The 26,551-nt window shown below is 43.8% G+C and overlaps 2 protein-coding genes across 2 annotated transcripts in view; both read right to left on the bottom strand.

Moving 5' to 3' along the window:
* Positions 1-6,960, bottom strand: part of Timp (Tissue inhibitor of metalloproteases) — a 142,294-nt gene extending 135,334 nt beyond the window's left edge. The window contains exon 1 of the mRNA XM_080284817.1: positions 6,920-6,960. The gene's annotated coding sequence lies outside the window, so the exon portion shown is untranslated. The remainder of the gene's footprint in view (positions 1-6,919) is intronic.
* Positions 6,961-24,811: 17,851 nt separating this feature from the next.
* The window catches only part of LOC145415716 (paired box pox-neuro protein-like), an 8,033-nt gene continuing 6,293 nt past the window's right edge, over positions 24,812-26,551 (bottom strand). Inside the window, exons 4-5 of the mRNA XM_080284941.1 lie at positions 25,569-25,860; positions 24,812-24,819 (exon numbers count right to left, since the gene is read on the bottom strand). Of these exons, the coding sequence (XP_080141067.1) occupies positions 24,812-24,819; positions 25,569-25,860 (300 nt within the window). The remainder of the gene's footprint in view (positions 24,820-25,568; positions 25,861-26,551) is intronic.

Raw genomic sequence — 26,551 nt, 5'->3', positions numbered from 1 at the left:
CGTCCTCTTGTCGGTTAAAGATATTCCCTGACACCTTTTCCTTACCGGTTTATTTCTGTGACACATGACACGTTAATGATCGCTTACATCTCTCGAAATCAGTGTCCTTATTAAAAAGATATAAACAACACACAAGGTAATCCTAAGGCTAAATCGCTAAGAAGAATGTGTTAAGGCTCACTCCGAGGTGGAAAAACAAATCCTGCACAAAAACAGAACACAAAACTGCTTGAATAAATAAGTTTGCTTATCTTCATGTAGGCAAAGGAATGCCACATAGGAAGATTGCAAAACATGAACGCAGAATATACTCCTTAAACTTCTTTTGAATGTGTTACAGAGCTCAACGTTGCTTGAATTAACAGGAGAGATGCTTGAGTCAGCCACCCGAAGGAATGTCGCAGCTGAAGGTTCTACTAATCGACACATGTTTTTTTGACTCCCGTGGAATGTAAAGCAGCTCTAGACTCTGGCTGAATAATAAGAGGGACGCCCCACTTCATTATCGCCAAGGAATGTCACGTATGAAGCTACCCGACACTTAATCCACTTACTGGCATCATCCCTCCTGAGGACTGTGACTAAGGGTTAACTACGCAAGTGTGGTGGTGGTGGCGCCGGGGTTGTGTTGTGGTGGTACTGTACGGGTTGCGCAAGAGAGGCCCGGCATCCTGTGACTCCCCCCTTGTGACGTCAGGAGCTGGGCGGTCCTCTCAACCCCCTCATTAGCAAGGTCGGGACGGTGCTGCAGGGGGTCGGGTGAACGTGAGATGCATTCCACACACACACACACACACACACACACACACACACACGGAGACGGACATTATATTCATTGATTCAGTCCCCTCTTGATTCAGATCCTCTTGTCCCTGTGCACCCAGCCCTATAACTGGTGACCTGGTTCTTGATTCAGTTGTTGCGGGTCGTGGTCTAGGGAAGGCCTTTGACCTAACAGTGCTGTATTGTCTGTCTAACCCTCAAACATCGAGAGGCTTCCCAGTGGAGAGTATAATCCTCAAATGTTATCCAGAGTAACACAGATAACTTACCCTACGATATTCGAGGCCTGATGATTCTCGTGCAGTTAATAGGTATAAATACAACCTTCCTTCTTTAACCAACAGTAACTTTTTTATTGTCAGGTTTCATATTTTATCCTCAAATGGACGGTACGAAGAAAAAGCCAAAAGTTAATTGAGTCATTTACCTTGAAGGACACATGATTTTTTACCCAAGCCTCATTCATGGGTGTCTAATATGAACAGCAGCCAAAGCATAAAATTTCTCTACCACCTTGCCACAGTGCCTGACGCGCTTCCCCATTACTGTCCCATCAAACAGCCGGCACGCTCTTTGATGTCCCCGTACGGCTGCTCGGCTCATCAGTACCAATTGGATGGAGTATCAGGGTGTCTGGGAAGGTGCGGTGCCTCCTGACACCTGTACAGCAAAGGGCAAACCGCAGCAGTAAACATTTTCATATTATCGACCTCGTTATCCATTATCCCGTTAACAGAGAGGCCTACACGATCATGACAATAACTCGATCATAGATAGATGAATAGATAGGTAGGTAGGTAGATAGATAGATACATAGATACATACATACATACATACATACATATATTCATAGATCTTACGTAAATACATCCTGCCAAGAAATATGTTCATAATGAGGTTTTAATCCCCCATTGGAACAACTCATGGTACTCTGAATCAAGACTGAGAGGTCACTGTAAGCATTCTGTCTATCTATCTGTATCAGCTTATATCGGTCTGTCTGTCTACCTACCTATCGGTCTATCTACCCGTCTTCTATCTTTCTGTCTGTCTGTCTATCTCTTGTTTGACTCCTCTTGCTGTGAGGGGTGTGCTAGCCTCGACCCAGTGACCCCAGGGCACTTCTTAAGCTGTTCAGAAGCTGCCCCTCTTCCCACACCACACAGCCCTCCCTCATACACGCCCTTATACCTTATCTATAACTACCTTGTTCCTCTCTCTCTCTCTCTCTCTCTCTCTCTCTCTCTCTCTCTCTCTCATTGAAGGAGGTCGTAGTAGAGAGGATTAAGCCGCGTCTAGACAGGGCTGGCATGGCATCTCAAGAATCTCTCTGGAAAGCTACAAGACGCTCCGAAAGATGCTGAAGAGGGTCGCCTTCGTGTGGTGGCATCGATATATCCAGGCGGACCAACTGCCTGGTTATACAGACTTCCCTTAACTACTTCTCCGTCACCTGAGAGGAGGATGGTGCACTGCAAGAGAAGGATAGTTAAAGTCTGCAGTCCACCGGGTTCACGTTTCACACGAGTTACTACTACTACTACTCCTGCTACTACTACTACTATTACTACTACTACTACTACTACTACTACTCAAGATGACAGCACCAAATCATCCTCATTTTAGCGTTTCAGAACTTCATTAAACCAACAAAATGTAATGATTTATAAGGCCAGTCATTCCCTTGTCTAAAGCCACATCCCGTAGGACAGTGGTGTTCCTAATTCCCTTTTCGCCTTCTTATTCCCACTTATGTTTGACTTTCCGAACTGTTGCTTGAAATAATAGAGCATGCGGCCGCACAAAGAGGTCTTCAGTCTACACCAGGGCAGTATATTGTCAACGTTGAAGATCCAAATACACAAATATCCATGTTGGCAAAAGATCCGGTATTAGGATTATTAGATGCAAGTGGATTTTTAGGAGTGATTGTCCGTCTGTTTTTCACCGTCAATTTTGGGACGCGAGGTGATTTACTCCCGTAGACTTTAATGCCTTTAGCGAAGCCACACCCCACCACACCCAGTCACCTTCCTTCACCACATCGCACCACACCACACCACACCACACCAAATTACCCTCCCATAGCACACCACACCACACCACACCAAATTAACCCACCACACCACACCAAAAAACCTTCCCACACCACACCACACCAAAAAACCCTCCCACACACACCCACAAACCACAACACACCACACCACACCGCACCACACCAAATCACTCTCCCACACCACACCACACCAAATCACCCTCCCACACCTCACCACAACAAGGACAGCGACCGAGGAGGACCTGAAGCTGGACCAGATAGCACTTTTGTACCTGTTTAAAAATTACGTATCAACAAATATAAGGGAGAGAGTAAACATTGCCATACATATTCAGCTCCATGTATCTTTAATTTCAATACGTGTTAATTATACAAACAGACCGAAGAAATATGACAATCCTCACTATCACGAGAGAATGTAATGTTGCGGTAGCCTCCATTTAGATAAAAGTTTAAGATCATTTCGCTCAGGGGAGTGAAGAAAAATGAATTATTCTCAGCAACGCCGGTCTTGTTATGAACACTTGGGCTCGTAATCTCGTGGTTAAGGAAGCTCCCTAACACCTCTTCCTTAGCGATTTATTGTTGGACATGGCTTGTTTGTATCCTTTTGTACGTTATTTATGCAGAGTATGGCGATATTGGAAGGATTTATTTAATACAGAAAGACAGTACGGTGTTACAAAGAAAATAAATCGCTTGGGAAAAGGTGTTAGGGAGCTTCCTTAACCAACGAGAATACGGACAGGATTTTGCGTAAGGAATTCTCATCACTTACCATTTATTGATTTATCTGTCGAATCGTCAGTCATTACGTACACGCGCATAGGATAGAACACCGTCCATTTAAAACACACACCATATGAGAGAGAGAGAGAGAGAGAGAGAGAGAGAGAGAGAGAGAGGAAAAGGGGACTGGGGAGAGGAAAGTAGAGCAGTAGGGACGGGTGGGGAGAAAGAGAGAGAGGGGAGGGGGATGAGGGATGAAAAGGAGAGCGGAGAGAGCAGTGGTGAGTGGTCAGGAGAGAGAGAGAGGGGGGGGGGAGTCACCATACACTGCTATTCCTGGCTATGATATCACCTCTGTTGCCTGCATGCCAGTGACGCAAGCTGTGTGTGTGTGTGTGTGTGTGTGTGTGTGTGTGTGTGTGTGTGTGTGTGTTCGTTTGTGTGTTTACCGGTACTTGATTGTGTGTGTGTGTGTGTGTGTGTGTGTGTGTGTGTGTGTGTGTGTGTGTGTGTGTGTGTTTGTGTGTGAGTGAGTAACTGATGTAACTGATATGCATACTGCGCAGCGCAGGTGAGAGAGAGAGAGAGAGAGAGAGAGAGAGAGAGAGAGAGAGAGAGAGAGAGAGAGAGAGTCCACTGGATGACCGAATAAGGAAGTGAAAAGAATAGGTGAGAGGAGAGGAGGGGAGAGGAAGGGGAGGGGAAGGGAGGGGAGGGGAGGGGAAAAGAGTGAAGTTGCGGGAGGAGGATGCAGGGGAGAGGAGGAAAAGAGGTTTCGAAGAGAGAAGGAAGAAGGTAGTAGAAGAGAGAGAGAGAGAGAGAGAGAGAGAGAGAGAGAGAGAGAGAGAGAGAGAGCAAAAGAGAGTAGAGAGAAGAACGTGGAAGGGGAGAAGAGAGCTAACAAAACGAGAATACAAGAAAAAACAAACAACAGGAGTCAGTGATCTTATCGAAGCCATTTTATTATTATTATTATTATTATTTTTTTTTTTTTTTTGAGAGAGAGAGAGAGAGAGAGAGAGCAAGCTGACTATGGTATCTAATCCATGGGTCTAAGGTAAGGTTAGTAAAGGATGGTAAGGACAGCAAGTAAGAACAGTACAACAGCAGGCTCTCCCCCACCCACCCATTCCTCCGGCAGGAAAAGGTGAGAAAGACTGCAACAGAATGAAAAAATAACTGTTATCGAAAATTTATTCTGCATTATCTCAACCTCCACAGGCATAAAAAAAAAAGAAAAAAATAATGGGTTGGTGGAGGCGTCATGGAAAAAAAAATTCGATACAGTGACTCCTTTATTATTATTTATTTTATTTAATTATTTTATATTTATTTCTTATTTACTGATTCACCTACCATTTTGTTTTTATTTATTTATTTATTGTTATTTATTTCTTGTCCTTACATACATATTTATTTTTATTATTTTTATTTTATTCTGAATCATTACTTATTCATTTATCTTTATTTATTTATTTTTTTTTATTCGTTTTACTTTCTATAATTCAGCCATGAGGGTTTCTGGCGGCTAATTCATTCCTTCAATCCGAGGACTTTTTTTTTTTTCTTTCTTTTTCCGGGTGATTTTCTTCAACGTAGGAAAGATCTCGTGCTGAAGGGGCTCATGAACGCTGTGTGTGTGTGTGTGTGTGTGTGTGTGTGTGTGTGTGTGTGTGTGTGTGTGTGTGTGTGTTAGTATTCATGTATGTAGTGTGTATGTGACCCTTATATTAATACACATTATTCTCTCTCTCTCTCTCTCTCTCTCTCTCTCTCTCTCTCTCTCATTGTACTACAGGAAAATGTTATCAGTATACCGACAAACGTTTCCAAGTAAATATATCAAAAACGTTTCTTCCTCAAGGGTTGTATAAAAATAAGGAGCAACGTTCCTTTCAGTTTAGCAGGTGTGATGCATTGCTAACGTTTATAACTCGCTGGAATATTTATCTAGCTCTTAACTAGTTCATTCCGATAACGTTATTTTATTTTATTCTAGCTACCTTCAGACGATTTTACTCAGCGTAGGAAGCATCACTCGTACTGAACGGGCTAAAGGAGGTTTTGTCGAATTCCTCCAGTTGATAAAGTCGCTCCCAAGCAAAATACATTCGTTCTGCGGCAGCAGTGAAACGAAAAGTACGCCATCAGATAGAAGTGATATATAGAAAATGTTTCAGAGGTAAAATAGTACAATACTGAATAAGTGTAAGTACTTACCTAACGATACAAATACTGGAATGAACATAACTTCTGTCGTCAATTTGCATACTGCAAATTTTATATATATATATATATATATATATATATATATATATATATATATATATATATATATATATTGTATGTGTGTGTGTGTGTGTGTGTGTGTGCTCTATAAACCTAAGACAAATACTATGGGAAATTGAAAAACTGAGGTGGGACAGGTGTTTTGAGACACAACAGGTGTGGTGAGGCTGAACAGGTGTTGTGAGCAGGGCAGGTTCGTGAGACAGGGCAGGTACGGTGAGGCAGGACAGGTGTGGTTAGGCATGACAGGTGGGGTGGGGCAAAACAGGTGTGGTGAGGCATAGCACATCACTCACCTGTCAGATCCCCTCACTTCTCACATCTCATCTCGACACATACTTAAGTGCGTGAGTAAGGGACGCTGCCACCGTATTTGTAAATTTTCTTGCGCTTAATTTGTGAAAAAGAAGGTTTATAAATTCTTTTCGTCTTCACACACTTCAAAAAACCTTAAGCATAAGCTGTGTTTAGATTGCATGTTTAGTCTTCTTTATACACATAGCTGCCAATGATGTCTTGTATATACTTGTGTTTTCACTTTGCTTCTTCACACGCCAAACTTTCTGGAGTCGTGTAAAAAAAAATTTATCTTTACTACTATGGCCACCAAACACTTCACGAACTATCTTGAGATTGAAGCTGTGTAAAAGATGTCTACTACATCCTTTTCTCTTTTGCTCAAATTAACTATCAAACACTTCGTAAGGAAACTAGGGTAATATTAAGTAAAAGAACACGAAGACCAATACGATTTCTGATAATAATAATCTTATGGAGACTTATTTATCTTGGAAACTGGTTAAGATCATTGATCAGCACGATCAAGGTGAGGTGTGCTGGGGGGAGTAATTGGTCTTGGGGGTCCTGGAGGGGAGGTAGGAAGGATAAGAGAGGCAGGAGAAGGGGATAGGGCAGAGGGGGGAGAGGGAAGTATGGGGGGGCGTGACAGGAGGAGGTGCGTCTGGGTAGGTAGCTTGGGGTGAAGCAATATGTGGGTTACCACTTTTCACTCGAAGTTTCTCACTGTTACAAGGATTTTTAACACTCTGGTATCCCACTCACCTGCCTGACCCTCACTGGCGCCTGCCTAACGTCGTGGCATCTGTTTTGCGCCTAGGCATGCACGCAGAGTCGTGATTGGCGCCAGAAACGCCTTGAGCTGGCTAATTTTCGCCGACCATGAATGCCAATCTAGCAGACATCACCATTATCCCTTTCCGTCTTCTTCTGATCCATTTAACACCTCAATCGTTAAAATCCCTCCTAGCACACTCCTTTAGCCCTCAGACGCAACTCAATGTAACACAACCGCCAACTAGCACACTATGATAGAAAACACAGGCGCCAGACGTGTTATCGTATGCCTGCCAACACCACCACCCGGACCCGAGCTTGTGTTGTTGTCCCACTTTCCGCCTTCGTACGTGTGGCGATGAATGACGTTACTGTGGCTAAATTTAAGGTTCTTACGCTGTTTTCTGACTCACAATATCGAGGGTGTGGGTGAAAGAGGGAGGGTAGGTATGTGGGAGGTTGCTGTGAGCAGGGGGTGAGGGAGAACGAGAGAGAGCCGACATACTTCACTCTCACGACAAGGACATCCACCACCACCACCCCATCCCGTCGTCTTCCTCCCTCGTTGCTAACTTCATTATCCTCACTCACGCCGTATCATCATCCACTGAGCTCACACGCAGGACCATATCATCATTCTTTTTCTGTTCTGTCATGTATTCACTTTCACTCTTGTAATAATGCCCTTGCACCTTCATCTTCCCTCAGCTACCTCTTCTACTTTCACTCCTGTCTGCTTTCACCTTCATCTTCCCTATTGCTTACTAAACTTCAGCTCTTCATCTCACCATATTATTGTCTACTAAGCCCACATCAGGTCCAGTGCCTTAATTCATCCTTATTTCTTTCATTTATTCACATTCATTCGCTCTCTGATGATAACATTCTAGCTCACTTCTCACCCCCTTCCTGGCTGCGCTCACCTTTAATTTTCCTACCATCACATCTCCCCATCTCTCTCTCTCTCTCTCTCTCTCTCTCTCTCTCTCTCACACACACACACACACACACACACCACCCCTCACCACCTGTCACCTCAAGTCACTTCACACTCCTTCTGTTTGCTATCACCTCTTTATCCTCTCATAAATTCACCTTACAGTCACCTCACACCATTTAGCTCTTTAACAGTGGCTGTCATAACTACTACCACAGTTATGTTCGCAAGTCACTTAATGACCTACAAAATAATAATAATAATAATAATAATATATGTATCTGTTGAGGCACCATGTAAATTTTATGGTTGAATGTCATAGTTAGTGGGAATATTTACAAAGTGATTTTCTCATTATAGTCGACTTGTTTCCAGCTTACCCTCGTAACTCCTTTTCAGCTTATCAGATGTAGTAAAAAAAAAAAAATATCCAACACTCTACCACCCGTATCATTCTGAAAACAAGGACGAAGCGCTGTGATATATGGAGCAACCTGTGATTATAAATGCACCTGTTAACCTTGGAAATCATTTGGACTCGAAATTGCACAAATATTCAGATTCCGGGTGCTGTGATTTTTAAGACACCTGGTTAATTAGATTCGTGTGTGTCCTACAAAACTCGCTCTTCTCATATCCATCGTACCCCGAGTGTCCCATACTTTTTAGGTTGATTGTACTCAGGCTGGAGGGATGATTTGTCTGGTAACCAAGGAGACTCATTCCTAACCCAAAACCGAGGCTCATCCAATTTCAACCACGACCCAGTATTCTAGGTGTGATAGTGACCCAGTGCCGTTAGATGAAAGTAAAGTGGCCAGGGTTCTTTCGCTGTCAGGGGAGAGGTTAGATTAAATGCCTATCGACTGCACGAAGGTCCTTGAGGCAGCCAGACGATTTTTATATTAAGTACTGGAGAGATTTTTTGTAACTGGAGGGGATTGAAACAGCTTATATTAATCCCGTAAATCCCCGTCTCTTATATGCTTTGCTATCTCCAGACGATTTTACTCAGCCCAGCCCTTATTAATCCTGTAAATCCGCGTCACCGTTAAATTATTGCTATTTCCAGACGATTTTACTCAGCCCAGCCTTCATTAATCCCGTAAATCCACCTCACTTATATCCTTGCAATCTCCAGACGATTTTATTCAGCGTAGGGTAAAATATTTGAACTGGAAGGGTTAGATAAAGCCTCCATTAACCCCTTCAGCCTGAGCATGTCATTTGTATTTTTTTTGTTTTTTGCTATCCAGACGATTTTATTCAGCTTAGGAGTAGATTTTTAGAACGAGAGTGATTTGAAAAAGCCTCCATTTATCCATTCCCATTAAGAGGTCTCCCCAGAGCTGAAGAAAACCGTCTGAAGGTAGCAAGAATAAACCAGTAAAATACACGACTTCATTCAGGGGGTTTAGACGATTTTTTGTTATTCTTGCTGTCCAGATGATTTTGTACTAAACTTGGAGAGATTTCTGGAGCTGGAGGGGTTAGACACAGCCCTCCTTAACCCCTTCCTTACCATGGCGTCCTTTAGTGCTGTTTTTTCCAGACGATTTGTATACTAAGCTAGGAGGGGCTTTTCCGGCTGGAGGGGTTAGGTATTTAACTTAACCCCTTTGGTACGGAGATAAGAAAAAAAAATATGCGCAGAAGGGGTAAGCATATATAACCTAGACCTTGATGGCGTGAGAGGCTGCTTATTTCTTTCTCTCTGGCGATTTAGCTTTCCTATTACGCATTGCATTTCCTCTCGATGCAATTCATATACCTTTTAACAATGTAGCCTAGTTAACATGTTTCATATCTTAAATATTAAGGTGTCTCCGTAATTTTATAAGTTTTCTTTGATAATCTTGTGCCAAAGAAAACGGTAACTGCTTTGGTAAACTCGTAGAAAAGGCTGTTAATTAAATGTCTTGATGCTCGGCTAGTTCGTTTGGCTTTCTTACGTCTGATGCCTTTAGTACGAGGATAGTGTGTGTGTGTGTGTGTGTGTGTGTGTGTGTGTGTGTGTGTGTGTGTGCTTTTAAGGCATTTTGGCTTGAACCAAAAGTCATTATTTTGGTGATGCTTCTTAACCTTCTCACTACGATGAAGTATTACAGGTGTTTTTTTTTTCATGTTAACTCGATAGTGCAGTAGCCATGGAGAGAGGTCGAGACCTCCACCCAGTTAGACCCTTGCCTCCCCTCACAGACCCCCTCCCTTCGATTTGAAATTTCAGATATTTCACTGTGTCCCCGGAGAAAGCGCTTGGCTCTCCCTTCCCCTCCCCTTCCATCATCACTCTGTACCCCGGAGCGATTTAACTTTGTGCGTGTATTTATCAGTATTTATAATGAAGGATATGTCTAATACACCCATTTTGAAAGCCATCCTAAAGGTGAATAACGTGTCAAGTGGTAACAATAATAAAATATAAAATACGCTGGTGAAATATTACGCTAGTGTGATAGTCGTTCTATCGAAGGTATTAGAAATCACCAGAACACGGTGTTATATAACCTTATCTACTAATATATTCTGTGAGTTATAGGTAAATAAATACACACTCATAATATTCATAGTATATTCTTCAGTGCTTCATCTTCAGTGCATTTATAAGCTGTAATACTCTCATCCATCATTACTGTTAGTAGGAGGTATTACATTAAGTTTCTTATCGTTACTCGTAACTTTGTGGTTTTGCCCTCTGTTGATGGGTAGGATCGGTACGGTGACCTCTCCAGACACGGTACAACAGGCTGTCCTCTCACCGTACCGGGTGTACCACGAATTTATGGTCCCAATAGGTCCTTTATTAGTAACGACAGACGCCTTGACTAGATACAACAAACACACACACGAAAGTCAACAACAACACATTAGTACGCACATGGACACATACACAAGCACAAGAACACACACACACACACACACACACACACACACACACACACACACACACACACACACACACACACACACACACACCAACTCTCTCTGTAGCATCACTGAAGCATATCATCATCATCGTCATCATCATCCTGTTCCCCACATTTACTGAGGGAAAGATTAAAAAAATAACGCAATAAAAGAAACAAAGGCTGAGTTTTGCTTCTACCACGTTATAAACTGGACATTATTTCTTTATTAACCCCTTCACACCGAAAACATCAATTTTTACTAGTATCCCTCTACCTCCAGACGATTTTACTCAGTTTATAATATACTTTTTCAAACTGGAGGGGTTAGATATATTTTTCTGTAATTTCTTCTCCACAAAGGGCCACTCGTTAGGTGAATAAAATCGCCAGGTAAAGGTAAGAACAGAGCATAAATTGGCGCTGGCGTAGTAAAGGGTTTTATTTCAGAGTGTGCTTTTGAACGTGACTCCTGGACAAAAATAGATAAAGGATAAATGAGTAAATAAAACAGATAATTAAATATATAAATAAGGAAGATATGGAAATAAGTGTATATATGCTTTGTTGATCTTCGTATGCCAGTTCCTCTTCAGTTTGTCTTCAGTTTTCACATAAAAAATTACAACACACACACACACACACACACACACACAGTATACATATATATTTTACCGCCACTGAAATACACACACACACACACACACACACACACACACACACACACACACACACACACACACACACACAGTATACATATATATTTTACCGCCACTGAAATACTATACTACCATGATTTTAAGTGTATAGATTTTTTGTATACAGTATAACATGACTAGAGTACCATGATGGGGGAGGAGGGGTCATGGTAGGGGTAATGGTGGGGGCCATGGTGGGGGTAATGGTAGTGTCATGGTGGGGGTCATGGTAGGGAGGAGGGAGTTATTGTGGGGGTACTTCTGGGCATTACAGTGAATGGTGGGGTTATGGTGGGGGAGGTCATGGTGGGGGTAATAATGGGGAGGTCATGGTGGGGTAATGATGGGGAGGTCATGGTGGGGTTATGGTGGGGAGGTCATGGTGGGGAGGTCATGGTGGGGGTAATGATGGGGAGGTCATGGTGGGGGTTGTGGTGGGGGAGGTCATGGTGGGGGTAATGATGGGGAGGTCATGTTAGCGGTTATGGTGAGGGAGGTCATGGTGGGGGTTGTGGTGGGGAGGTCATGGTGGGGGTTGTGGTGGGGAGGTCATGGTGGGGGTTGTGGTGGGGAGGTCATGGTGAGTTAATGATGGGGAGGTCATGGTGGGGGAGGTCATGGTGAGTTAATGATGGGGAGGTCATGGTGGGGGAGGTCATGGTGAGTTAATGATGGGGAGGTCATGGTGGGGAATGTCATGGTAAGGGTTATGGTGGGGAGGGCATGGTGGGGATAATGGTGGGAGTAACTAATTAGAACTAGGAGTAACTATTCTAACCTTAGTATCAGAAATCCTCCTTACCCTCCCTAGTATGGTGGTGGAGGGGGGGAGGGAGGGGGCGAAGGGGAAGGGGAAGCGGGAGGAGGAGGAGGAAGAGGAAGAAGAAGAAGAGGAGGAAGAGGGGGCGTGGTGGGAGCAGGAGGAAGAGGAAGAAGGAGGAGTGTGTAGGGAGCAGGAAGAGGAGAGGGGAGTGTGGAGGGGGATAGAGGAGGTGGGGATGGACTTTGTGGGAGGTAGAGCTCTGGCGGGAGGAGGGGGGGAGGGGGAGAGAGTGGTGGAGGGGAGAGGAGATGGGGGCGAGGAAGAGGGGAGGGGAAGCTGGGTGGTGGAGAGAGGGGAGGGAGGGGGTGAGGGGGAGGAATTGGGTTGGAGGAGGTGCTGTGTGGGTCGGTAGGGAGGGGAAGGAGAGCAAGAGAGACAGGGAGGAGAGGGGGAGGGACGAGGTGGGGGGCTGGGGCGGGGAGGTGGGGGAGGAATGGTGTCGGTGAGGGAATCAGGGGAGAGGCGCCCCCGGAGAGGCAGGGTGGGGGAGGGGTAGAGACGGGATGAGTGGGGTTGGGGGTGTGGGTGTTGGTGGGAGTGCAGTAAGGTAGTGGAAGGGGGGAGAGAGTGGGGTGGAGGTGTGGTGGAGGAGGGGTGAAGGAGGAGCCCCTGAGTGGTGGAGGAGGGCTGTTGGGGAGGGACAGGGGCAGGGGCTGGGTCTGGGGCAGGCGGGGCAGCACCATACAGACTGGACACTATGAAGGGCAGGTCTGGGGCGGGGCGGGGCGGGGCAGGGCGGGTATCCTTGAGCAGCTCCTCCACGGTGAAGGTTGAGGGACGGGCTGGGGGTCGCACGGGTCGGGGCGGGGCGGGGTGCTGGCTGGGTCCGGGGTAGGGGTGTGGCTGCGGTTGTGGGTGGTGGTAGGGCAGGAGGGCGGCTGCTGCGGCTGCGGCGGCGGCGGCATGTGGGAGGAGCGGCAGGGCGGGCGGCATGAGGGAGGCCAGGGCGAGACTCACACCGGCATCAACGCCCACAGATGATGTGGGGGGGTCGCCGGCCCCGCCCGACCCAGGATATAGCACACCGCCGTAGTAGGGCGAACCTGGGGATGCCATAATGTTAGAGACCTGTGTGTGTGTGTGTGTGTGTGTGTGTGTGTGCACGATGTAAAAAGGAATATCAGGTTAGCACAGAGAATACTATGATAACTACGTTTACTTTAGCCCATAACATTTTACATAATAATAATAATAATAATAATAATAATACAAGTAAATGATGAGTGCCACCGTTTGCTAAGACCGCATCATGTGTGGATTTGTGTTCAGAAGACTGTCCCGAAGCACACTGCCTATGAAACATCGTTCGAAGCAGCAGATTCCATGCTCACTGGTACCACTACTTCCCGTCCACTTTAGCCATTGTTTTTTATTGCTGCATTTTAAGGTGGTCTAAACAATGAATGGAGTTTCAGCAGTAAGATGTTCTAAAGAATAAATGGAGTCGAAATAGGATTGCTTATGGGAAGAAAGTTATGAGAGTTACTGTTTGAAATCACATTGGTAAACTCATCTTGCGTCTATTACAAGTTGACTTTGGAGATTCCATAAAATTTCTTCTCTAGCGACAGATTTTGCAAACCACATTATTATTGAAGAATATAAACAGGATACGAGATAATGCCAAGGTTTAATATGCAAAGTAATTCGCCGAGGAAAATATGCCAAGAAGCCTCTTATGCCACGAAGAATAAGGACATTTGGTTTCCCCGCCCCTACATCCCCTGTCTACCCTCCCCTCCCCTTCCCCTCCATCCCTCCCTATACCCCCCATACCCCCGTGCATCCTCCCTCACCCCCCCATCTCTCCAGTCCCTACCACCTCCCCGCGTTTGAACATTGTAACGGAGGATTAACTTTAAAAATAATAAATAAATAACCCTTATATGTTCGTGTCAAATTCGCTCTTTAATTATTGACTTTTGATTTCAATATTAATAAGTAAAGTGGGTCTGAATCTGAACAAGGGTCGTAAATTTCTGCTTTCCCGTCTCATGTAAGACCAACTGAAGCTTCGAACAGACACATTTACTTCCCCTCCAACCCCCAACCCCCCTCTTTCCCCCCTCCATCCCTCCATCCCCACTCTAACCCCCCTCCATCCCTCCTCCCCACCGAACAAGCCAGGCTAAGAACCACGTGATTCCGGGTAGTTTGTCAGTAGCCTTTGATAGTGGTGCACGTGCGTTTCTTAAGCTATATTCTCTCTCTCTCTCTCTCTCTCTCTCTCTCTCTCTCTCTCTCTCTCTCTCTCTCTCTCTCTCTCTCGTTGTTTGGTGCTATAACTTACTGATTCTCTCTCTCTCTCTCTCTCTCTCTCGTTGTTTGGTGCTATAACTTACTGATTCTCTCTCTCTCTCTCTCTCTCTCTCTCTCTCTCTCTCTCTCTCTCTCTCTCTCGTTTGGTGCTATAATTTACTGATTCTCTCTCTCTCTCTCTCTCTCTCTCTCTCTCTCGTTGTTTGGTGCTATAATTTACTGATTCTCTCTCTCTCTCTCTCTCTCTCTCTCTCTCTCTCTCTCTCTCTCTCTCTCTCTCGTTGTTTGGTGCTATAATTTACTGATTCTCTCTCTCTCTCTCTCTCTCTCTCTCTCTCTCTCTCTCTCGTTGTTTGGTGCTATAATTTACTGATTCTCTCTCTCTCTCTCTCTCTCTCTCTCTCTCTCTCTCGTTGTTTGGTGCTATAATTTACTGATTCTCTCTCTCTCTCTCTCTCTCTCTCTCTCTCGTTTGGTGCTATAAAATACTGATTCTCTCTCTCTATCTCTCTCTCTCGTTGTTTGGTGCTATAATTTACTGATTCTCTCTCTCTCTCTCTCTCTCTCTCTCTCGTTTGGTGCTATAATTTACTGATTCTCTCTCTCTCTCTCTCTCTCTCTCTCTCGTTGTTTGGTGCTATAATTTACTGATTCTCTCTCTCTCTCTCTCTCTCTCTCTCTCTCTCTCTCTCTCTCGTTGTTTGGTGCTATAATTTACTGATTCTCTCTCTCTCTCTCTCTCTCTCTCTCTCTCTCTCTCTCTCTCTCTCTCTCTCGTTGTTTGGTGCTATAATTTACTGATTCTTTCCCCCTCTCTCTCTCTCTCTCTCTCTCTCTCGTTGTTTGGTGCTATAATTTACTGATTCTCTCTCTCTCTCTCTCTCTCTCTCTCTCTCTCTCTCTCTCTCTCTCTCTCTCGTTGTTTGGTGCTATAATTTACTGATTCTCTCTCTCTCTCTCTCTCTCGTTTGGTGCTATAAAATACTGATTCTCTCTCTCTCTCTCTCTCTCTCTCTCTCTCTCTCTCTCTCTCTCTCGTTGTTTGGTGCTATAATTTACTGATTCTCTCTCTCTCTCTCTCTCTCTCTCTCTCTCTCTCTCTCTCGTTTGGTGCTATAATTTACTGATTCTCTCTCTCTCTCTCTCTCTCTCTCTCTCGTTGTTTGGTGCTATAATTTACTGATTCTCTCTCTCTCTCTCTCTCGTTGTTTGGTGCTATAATTTACTGATTCTCTCTCTCTCTCTCTCTCGTTGTTTGGTGCTATAATTTACTGATTCTCTCTCTCTCTTTCTCTCTCTCTCTCGTTGTTTGGTGCTATAATTTACTGATTCTTTCCCTCTCTCTCTCTCTCTCTCTCTCTCTCTCGTTGTTTGGTGCTATAATTTACTGATTCTCTCTCTCTCTCTCTCTCTCTCTCTCTCTCTCTCTCTCTCTCTCTCTCTCTCTCTCTCTCTCTCTCGTTGTTCGGCGTTATAACATATTGAGTAGCCTTTATTATTCATTATCTAACTACCGCGTTGTTTGGTGAGTGTTGCAACGCCTTCTTATTGAGTTGCTTTTTTCTTCCTTCACCTGCCCTAAGCTTTTCTCTCTCTCCCGTTGTTTAATGAGTGTTGCGACCATTACGTATTGCATATTTTTTTTTTTATCTTTGTGTGTTGCAGCTTGTACCTACTGAATACCTTTTATCTTTTATCACGTATTTATTGTATGACAAGAAGCGTTAGGAGAAACACATTGAGGTGGTCTGGCCATGTGGAGAGGATGGAGAGCGAGAGACTGACGAGGAGGGTGTACGTGAGTGAGGTGGAAAGGGGGAGAGGGAGGGGGAGGCCAAGGATGAAGTGGAGGGATGAAGTGGAGAGGTATATGAGAGAGGGGGATGTAAGCTGGAAGCAGGGCAGTGAAATGGCGAGGGACAGGACGACATGGAGGCGATTTGTTTGTGGCCACCCCTTACTAGATTAAGGCGTTTGGCAATAGATAGATAGATAGACGTATTTATATTAAGTTCTTATCTGCGGCTTTGATTGGTGAATATTGCAACTTGTAGGCTGCTTACTGAATTGATTTTATCTGTTACGTAATTTCCTTCAGCTCTTCCCTATCGCGTTAACTGATTTCGTGCAACCTGTACTTATTAAATAGTACTTCTTATATCATCTTATTGCCTTGAACCCTTATTTCCTGAGATCTTATTGGCTTGCTGGGTTAGTATTGCAGTGTGGAGGAGGTTTTATTTATCATTAACAAACTTCCTTCCTTCTCTCTTGCGCTGTTTGGTGAGTGTTGCAATGTGTACTTGTTGAATAGACCTTGTATTGCATTACCTGACTTCCTTTAGCTCTCCTTTATAGTGTTGATTGCTGAGTGTTGCATCAGGTATATACTGAATAGGTTTTTTCATTGATTGCCTAAATACCTTCCTTATCCCGTTGTTTGGTGTGCAGTTGCAACTTTCACTTAGCACTTATCTTTCTTTATAGCACTTAGGTTTTTTTATGGCACTTATCTCTATACCACTTATCTTACTTCATAACAATGATCTTTTTAGCATTTATCTTTCTCTCTAGCACTTATCTTTCTTTATAGCACTTATATTTACAGCACTTATCTTTCTTTATACCCCTTCCCTTTATGGCTCTTTTCTTTACAACACTTATTTACCTTTCTTCATAGCACTTATCTTTCTTCACAGCACTTAGCTTTCTTTATAGCATTTATCTTTATACCACCTACCTTTATAGCACTTTCTTTACAACACTTATTTATCTTTATAGCACTTATCTTTCTCCATAGCACTTATCTTTCTTTATAGCACTTATCTTTCTTTGTTGCACTTATTTTTTAAAAGCACTTATCTTTCTTTATACCCCTTCCCTTTATAGCTCTTTCTTTACAACATTTATTTGTCTTTATAACACTTATCTTTCTTCATAGCACTTATCTTTCTTCATAGCACTTATCTTTCTTCATAGCACTTATCTTTCTTCATAGCACTTGTCTTTCTTCATAGCACTTTCTTCACAGCGTTGAATGGTGAGTGTTGCAGTTTGTGTTTACTGAAGAGCGTCTGTTTTCCATCTCCTGACTGTGTTTAGGATTTCCAGTGTGTTTTTTTGACGAGTGTTGCAGCTGTTACTTACTGAATTCCTTTTATCTTTCATTACCTTTCTTTCTCTCTTATCTGTCGCGTTGATTGGTGTTGCAACGCGTGCTTACTAATTTTTTTTTTCAATCGTCTTCTTGCCTTAAATTGCTCTCTCTCTCTCTCTCTCTCGCTCGCTCGCTCAGTCGCCATAGACCATAATTTTACCCATTTATATAGCCCGTAGACTATAATTATACCTTATCATATAGCCCCCAGACTGTAATTATACCGTATCATATAGCTACTAGACTATAATTATACCTTATGTTGTGATGTCATTTAATCTGCGGTAGTAACTTCATAGTTTAGATTTTATAACTATAGAAAAATGCTGGTAGATTCTGCACAGTGAACATTACGACTAATACACAATTTAAAGCCACCTAAATTGCGACGTTTTTTGTTTTATAGTGTGTGTGTGTGTGTGTGTGTGTGTGTGTGTGTGTGTGTGTGTGTGTGCTTTTTCAGGAGGCCATACCGATGCACGGAAACTTTCTTTTTTTTTTTCTTTTTGCTTGCTTTACCTCGCCCATGTTCTATAAGGAGATAATAGATTTTGATTTTGGGATGCAGCATGCCGTGTTCCTCCTGCTAGCGAAGTATAGGAGTTTAATCTTTATTAGCTAATTACGTTCGTGTCTTTAGGCCTTCAGAGTAGGGTAATTTAGGTAGAAAATAATGCTCCACGCATCCATGAAAGTTGTGAGTAAGGTATAAATGGAAATAAACACGTAATATTTAAGCTGAAAAAATAAACACAGAAATTCAGGTGTAATTCTGAATACATCCGCTAATAATGTAATTCTGTCGCAGGTGTTGTGGCCTCATGGATTGCCCGGCTAGAAATTGTATTGGTTTTGCCAGCCGGGATCAGCGAGCAACCACACACGCCTCTTCGCTTCGTACAAGGTAAATATCATAGTGCCAGCGCGACTCGGCAAGCAAGGGCGGGTGTTATGTTTTGATAAGAGCGCTTGTGTGTGTGTGTGTGTGTGTGTGTGTGTGTGTGTGTGTGTGAACAAAATAGCTCAGTTTTTTTTTTTTTTTTTTTTATCGGATTTTAACCGAACTTGGTGAAAGGCTTGAAGGTATAGCCAAATACTAATCCACTTTTTTTTTAACAATTGGTCAGAGGTGAAGGACACGGGGCCAGGTCAAAGTTTAAATTAGGAAAATCAGCTTAAAAACTTTTAATCCAATTTAGAGTAAGCTTAGGGAATGAAAAGAGTTAACACATTTTGGTAGTTAACCCTTTAGGTCGAAAATCAGGTTGCTACATGACTTTTTTTTTTTTTTTTTTTTTTTAAGCTAGAGGGAGGTTTCGTAATGAAGGGGTTACTGAAGAAAATACAATCCTTACACTTAAAAAATTCTGAAGTGGAGCAAAATAATCATGGGTAGTAAAAATAAATTATATACGAATCACGTCGTGGCAGTGAAGGGGTGACGGATGTATTAATTGGTATGTAGATGTTTTGTTTCTGTCCCTTGGCTGCGACATACACACATTGCCTTATTTTTCCTGTTAACTTCATATGAGTTTATTCAGTTAAAGGACACGTATGGCGGCAAGAATGTTAATAATGATGTCGAATGTGGCCAGGAATTCTATATATCTGTTTAATATTCCACTTTACTCACCTAAAAGAAACGTACGGTATGGAAGCAAGGAGGTTAGTAATGATTTCGGATTTTGCCAAGAATTGTATATATTTTTTCCCCATATTCCACATTACTTAGCTAAAAGAAGTGTTTGGCAGCAAGATGGTTAATAACAATCTCGAGTTTGGGTAAGAATTCTAGATATTTTTTTTTTTTAATATTCCAGTTTACTCAGCTAAAAGAAGCGTTTGGCAACAAGAAGGTTAATAATGGTCTTAAAATTGGCCAAGATTTTTACATATTTTTTTTTATATTCTAGTTTATTCGGCTAAGAGAAATGTCTGCCAGCAAGAAGGTTAATACGAATCTCAAATTTGGCCAGAAATTCTAGATATTTGTAGTACAATATATTTCAACAAACACCTTTACTCATCTTAAAAAAAAAAAAAAAATGCGGCTGTCTTTGGTTATGGGTTTCGTGCTTAGTTTAATTTTAATGTTTGACTTCTAATTTATTTTCCTTTTCTTTTTCTGTTTCAGGTAAAATAAAATCTCTCTCCGCGGGAGCAACCCAACCTACCCTTCGTTCAAGCTCGCCGGTGGTGAGTGTTGGAATCTCTTCGTTGATAGGGCTGTTAGGTAGGTACGGTTGTTAGGTAGGTACGGTTGTTAGGTAGGTACGGTTGTTAGGTAGGTCGGGTTGTTAGGTAAAGGCATTGACACCAACACGAATAACCCTTTTTCTTCCCTCCTCCCCTTTGTTTCTTCTTATTTTTTCTAGGTATCTCGTTGCTAGGCTTCGCGTTGGGCACTCTCGGCTTACACATGGGTTCCTCATGAGTGGGGAGATCCGTACTGTGATGACTGCCTTGTTCCCCTTACTGTCCGTCACTTGCTGGTCGAGTGTCCGAGTCTGGGGGACCTACGTCAGAGATTCCTCCATAGGCATAAGCGGACAGATGGTGCTTACTGGCTGTCCTCGATGCTTGGCGGAGCCTCTAGCGATTTTACTGATGATTTTAGTTTTCTTCAGGAGGCGGCCCTCCTTCCACTTTTATAAGTAATTGATATTTTATTAACTGTTTATTTTCAGTGTTTTATTTCTACAAACAGATATAAACTTTATTCTGAATATGCGCTTTTTATTTGCTGCGTCTTTTAGCTTGTTGGCCGGCGGCGTATGTCCCTGGCAGTTGCGCCGACAGATTTTAATGCAGTCAGTCAATCAGTCTAGGCATCTCGTCCCGTGGATATGCTGGCCAGTGTTTAGGAAAAGTGCCCTGAGGTGCTTTGATCGCGAGGAGTGAATGTCGAATGAGAGATCGACTAGGAGAGTGTGTATTAGTGAGACAGTGAGGGAGGGGGAGACCGAGAATTTGGTGGAGGGATGGGGTGTAGGGGTGTGTGAATTAGGGTGATGTGAGTTGGAGGTAGGGCAGCCTGATGGCGGGGGACAGGGTGACTTGGAGGTGATTTGTTTGTGGCCACCCATAGACAGATAGATGAATAGATAGACAGATGTAGATAGATAGATAGATAGATAGGTAGATATAGATAGACATAGATACAGATAGACTGGCAGGTCTCGCCCTTTGCTCCCACACTCACAATATACCCCCCTTCCTGACTGTCACTTCCCCTCCCCACCCTCCTCTTTCCCGTCACTTATTCTCCCTTCCCTACTCACTTATTCTCCCTTCCCTAGCTTCTACTCCCCCACATTTTTTTCCTCCCTTTCCACCCTGCCACACCCCTCTCCCTCCTCCCTCCCTTAACCTCGTCTCTCACCCTTTTCTCTTTTCCTCCTTACCTTTTTCTCTCTAATACTCCCTTCCTTCACACTCCCACTTCCCCTTCCCCACCCACAACTCCCTTTCCCCACGGTCACTTCTTTTCTCATTTTTACTCCCTCCTCCCTTCACCTCCTCTCCTCCACATCCACCACCCGTTTCCCCTCCCCCACCATCTCCCCCCCTCTCCCCCGCATCCCCCACTTCTCCCCTCCCATTCCCTTCCCTTTTACTACAACCTCCCTTCTCATCCTTTCCCCACTCTCTTGTCGTCTACATCCTTCTCAACCTCATCCACCCTTCTCTCCCCCCCACTTCCACACTTCCCCTCCTCACCCTCTCTTCTTCTCCCCTCCCATCCCCTCCTCTCCCCTCCTTCCCTCCCCCTCAGCAGTGGACGGGGCGAGCGAGAGAGGGAGTTTAATCTCTCAAATATCGGGCCAAACTCCAAGGGTGGGCGGCATGCTAACGAGAAGGCGTTAATGAGGGGTCGTGATGGCCGCTCTGCTGGCTGTGACAAGTATGTGAAGGGCTAGGGTTGGTTAGGCTAGGTTAGATTAGATTAAAATAGATTAGATTTAGTTAGTTTGAATTAAGCTTGGGTTACGTTAGTTTGGGTTGGGTTAGGTTAGGTTGGGTTGGGTTGGGATAGATCAGGTTAGGTTAGGTTAGGTAGGACGGGCTAATGAGAGGTGACTGTTTGGTTGGGTGTGTCAAGTGTGTACCCCTCAGCCAGGCACTTGGGGGCGCCTTGGGTTCGATTGACAGGCTAGGGTGCTTTTGATGTCTCTCGGCGCTGTTGGAGGGTTGGCGACATGCTGGCATATATTCTACACTGAGGGTTTCGTGCACCATTGCCATTGTCCAAGAATTACCCTTTTTTCTCCCTTTTTTTTCAGTAAGATTCAGGGATTTTTTTTTTTTTTTTTCAGTGCTTGAGTTGGTAGTGACACTTTGACGGGTTCAGAAGCATTTAAATTCTTTCGTCGCATTTGTACTCTTCCGGCTCGTGGTTGTAAGGCCACATACGGAGATTTTCAGCGTCGGCGTGCCATTTTAGGGAATTTTAGGAAGGTTTTAAGGGATTTTGGTAAGGCTGGGATTCATTTCAGGGACAAAACCATTAAGAAAAGTGGGCGAAACTGGGGTGGCGGGAAGATCTGGCGGGGTCGTGGATGAATTTAAATGCAGATTCGGCGGGCGAGCGTCTTTTGTTTCGGCCGCGCGACGCCATTTGCATTTCTTTTGTTTTTCGGAAGTCATCCTCCTCTTCCCCCCCCCCAAACCCCCCACAAGACGCTTCCAAAAGACGCTCAATTGATTTTTAGTTCCAGTGCCGAGATGGGGGCATTCCCGAGGTGGTTGTGGCGTGGCAGGAGATTTCGGGATGCTGGATTTTTGCTTACTTGTTATTTTTTTTTAATTTTCGGATTTAATTAATATAGATGGAGTGTGAGGATGTGTGGGTGTGAGCGGAGATGTGGATATATGTGGGGATTGGGCAGGGATGTGGGTGTGGATGGGTGAGAATGTGTGTACGAGTGTGGGTGTGGGTGTAGGTGGGTGAAGGTGTGTGTATGGATGGGTGAGGGTCTGGGTGCGTTTGTGGGTGTGGATGTAAGTATAAGGGGTAAGGGGTGTGGATGTGGGAAGGTGTGGAGTGTGGGGACATGAGGGTGTAAGAGGGATGTTAAGAAAGGTGGGGATACGGGTAAAGATGTGGATGTGAGTGAGGATGAAGGAAAATAAAAAGGTATGGATATGGATGATTGAGTGGGAGAGGGTGTGGGTGTAGAGGTGGGTGGGGTGTGGGTGTAGAGGGGAGTGAGGGTGTGAGGGCGGGTGAATGGGTGAGGGTGTGGGTGTGGGAAGGTGTAAGGTATGGGTGTATGGAGTGGTAGGATGTGTCTGAGTGAGGGTCAGGATGACAATGTGGGTGTGAGTGAGTTAGTGGTGTGGGTGTGGGGGGAGGGTGTGAATGAGGGTGTAGGGTGTGGGTGAGGGTGAGATGTGTGAGGTGGGGGGGGTGTTTGTGATAGTAAGGGGTGAGGGTGTGGTGGGTGGGTGTGGGTGTAGGTGAAGGGGTGACGGTGTAAGGGTTAGAGAGAGAGAGAGAGAGAGAGAGAGAGAGAGAGAGAGATTACATAAAACCATCAAATGAAAGATAAGTGAACAGGCAAGTGAGTGAGATAAATCGATTGAGAAAAAGAAAGTGAGCGAATTAGAGCTAGATCTACGGACACAGGCACCCCTACAGGCGATTATACTAAATACCTTCATTAGTCTCCTTAATTAGTTGGCCAAAAATTCTGATCCTTTAGCCAAGTCTCCCCCTCGTCTGACATCTTCTATTCAACGCCCCCTTATCGGTGCTCTCTCTCTCTCTCTCTCTCTCTCTCTCTCTCTCTCTCTCTCTCTCTCTGCCATTAAATCCCATATTGTCTCGAAGATAAAAAAACAAAAAAATCTATCAAGATCTATCTTAATAATTCCAGCATTAAATTGTACCTAAATTTTCGTTCTATTAAAATTTCCAGAGGTTTGAAATAGGCTCCCTTTTCAAATTTAAAGTCTGAAAACCAAAATTAACTGCAAAAATAATTATTGTTTTTAAAAATTGGTTATTGAATGTCCAAAAATTAATGTGAAAATATACAAATTTGCCAGAAATAATTGTATTACTGTTTTTTGGAGGGATCGATTTTATATTATCCCAAATCCAGGGCTTCCAGTTATTGTTTTAAATTTTCTGAGGTAAGGAAGTTCCCTAACACCCCTTCTTAAGCGATTTAGTTTGCTTATTACACCTTGTTGTCTTGCTCTGTGATACTCAAGTGTTCATAACTTTCTAAGGTAAGACTCCAAGGCCCGTTTTCTCGGCGGATAAGAAGCTCCCTAACACCTTTTCCTAAGCTATTTAGTTTCCTTATCACGCCATGCTAGCCTCTTCTGTAACACTCGAGTCTTTGTGATATCACCATGCACTTCATAAATAAAGTACGAAATTATATTAACCGGCCGTATCCCAAAATAAATCGCTAAGGATGAGGTGTTAGGGAGCGTCGAGAATACGTTCCTAAGGGTGTTATTCTCATCGGGTAAGGAGGCTTCCTAACACCTCTTCCTTAGCGATTTATTTTCCAACCTACCCATAAATATCCTGTTTTTTGCTTCCTATATCTTTTTAATGTCGATATAAATTGCAGGAGTAACGCACAAAAATAGAGTAACGGAGCAGAATCAGGAATAAATCGGTAAGGAAGAGATGTTTGCAAGCTTCCTGACCGCAAGATATTAGTAAAAAGAAAAAAGCTTCTAAGTCAGTCTGTGTCAGAGTCAAAGAAAATATCAATAATTTGCCCCAAAGTCAAAGAAAATATCATTATGTGCCAAAGTCAGGAAAAATCGATAATCTGTGTCAAAGTCAAGGAAAATATCAATACTTTGTGTCAGAGTCAAAGAAAATATCAATAATCTGTGTCAAAGTCAAGGAAAATATCAATAATCGGTGTCAGAGTCAAAGAAAATATCAATAATCTGTGTCAAAGTCAAAGAAAATATCAATGATCTGTGTCACTCAAAGAAAATATCAGTAATCTGTGTCATAGTCAAAGAAAATATCAATAATCTGTGTCAAAGTCAAAGAAAATATCAATAATCTGTGTCAAAGTCAAAGAAAATATCAATAATCTGTGTCAAAGTCAAAGAAAATATCAATAATCTGTGTCAAAGTCAAAGAAAATATCAATAATCTGTGTCAAAGTCAAAGAAAATATCGATATTCTGTGTCAAAGTCAAAGAAAATCTCAATAATTTGTGTCAGAGAAAATATCAATAATCTGTGTCAAAGGCAAAGAAAATATCAATAATTTGTGTCAAAGAAAATATCGATAATCTGTGTCAAAGTCAAGGAAAATATCTGTTATCTGTGTCAAAGTCAAGGAAAATATCGGTTATCTGTGTCAAAGTCAAAGAAAATATAACAGAAGTGTACAAGGAAGGTCAGTGTCCTCGTCAGCATTTTCTTTTTTCTCTCTTACTTTTTTTTTTTCAAGAGCCTTCACGCGGTAACAGGAAATCGATTATGTAAATGAAGAAACAGATCAACTCCCCCTCACACACGTCCTCAAATTCCACCTTATTCCAGAACATCAATTAGAGGTGTACATTTAAATCGCTGGTACAAAGCAGGGTCGGATTTACGCACGGATTTGCTTATTTACAGAATTTTCAGGATCAAGACAAGTATCGTAATCATGAAAAAAAGAAAAACAACGAGGGAAGGTGCTTATGTATTTTACAGTTGCAGGTCTTGGGTTCTTTCTTTTTTCTTTTTTCTTTTTTATTTACAGTGCAACAAAGTTTTGGTAAAGCCTAATGAAATCTTGCAAAACTAACGTAATATTCTAGGAAGATGGAAAAGAGAGAGAGAGAGAGAGAGAGAGAGAGATATTACTTCCTCGTACTAACCTGCGGCGATGCTTGCTGCGGCGACGGTGGCGGCCGCTGCTGCGTGGTGCGGCTGGACTGCGGGCGGGGAGGAGGACGTGGCTGCGGCTGCGGCGGCGGCGGCGGCGGCTTCATGCGGCGTCCAGAGACCAGAGTTTCGGAGGATGCGGTTAATGGAGGAGACGGAGGGAAGGGCGGCCACCTCACAGACGCGCTGGGAGGACAATTGCTCTCGTATCTCCCAGGCGAACATACCGGGGTTGTCTTGTTTCAGGCGGAGGATTTTCTTGACGACGGTTGGGGTGGCCACTTGCTGCAGGGGTGAGAGGGGTGAGTGGGGAGGTGGAAAGAGGGATAAGTGGGGTGAGTGGCGGAGGTGGAAAGAGAGATAAATGGGGTGAGTGGCGGAAGTGGAGAGAGAGATTAATGGGGTGAGTGGGGGAGCTAGAAAGAGGGATTAATGGGGTGAGTGGGGGAGCTGGAAAGGGATTAACGGGGTGGAAAGAGGGATAAGTGGGGTGAGTGGGGGAGGAGAGGGATAAATGGGGTGAGTGTGGGAGCTGGAAAGGGATTAATGGGGTGGGTGGGGGAGTTGGAAAAGGGGAAAATGGTGTGAGTGGGGGAGCTGGAAAGGGATTAATGGGGTGAGTGGGGAGGTGGAGCGAGATTAATGAGGTGAGTGGGGTGAAAGGTAGGGTTTAGGGAGATAAGTGGGATGAGTGGGGAGGTGGAAAGAGGGATCGATGAGGTGGTTGGGTAAAAGGTAGGGGTTAAGGGAAGAGATAAGAGTGATGATAAGGAACGGTTGATCTGAGAGACATGTGAGAGGGCTGAAAGAGTGAGTGAGACGACAGGTGAGAGAAGTGAGCGAGAGAGAGAGGCGGTGAGCGATGGATAGGGCGGGAGGTTAGAAGTGGATGATAATGAAAGGTTGATTTAAGAGTAAGGGGAATGAGTAGGGTGAAGGATGGAGGCTCGGAGGAGAATGATATGCGAGAGGGTGC

Source organism: Coenobita brevimanus, chromosome 103 (assembly GCF_032717465.1).
Source record: "Coenobita brevimanus isolate Jiangsu-jjx chromosome 103, ASM3271746v2, whole genome shotgun sequence".
NCBI lineage: Eukaryota > Metazoa > Arthropoda > Malacostraca > Decapoda > Coenobitidae > Coenobita > Coenobita brevimanus.
The sequence above is the reverse complement of the archived record's forward strand: the minus strand, read 5'-3'. Positions and strand labels throughout refer to the sequence as shown.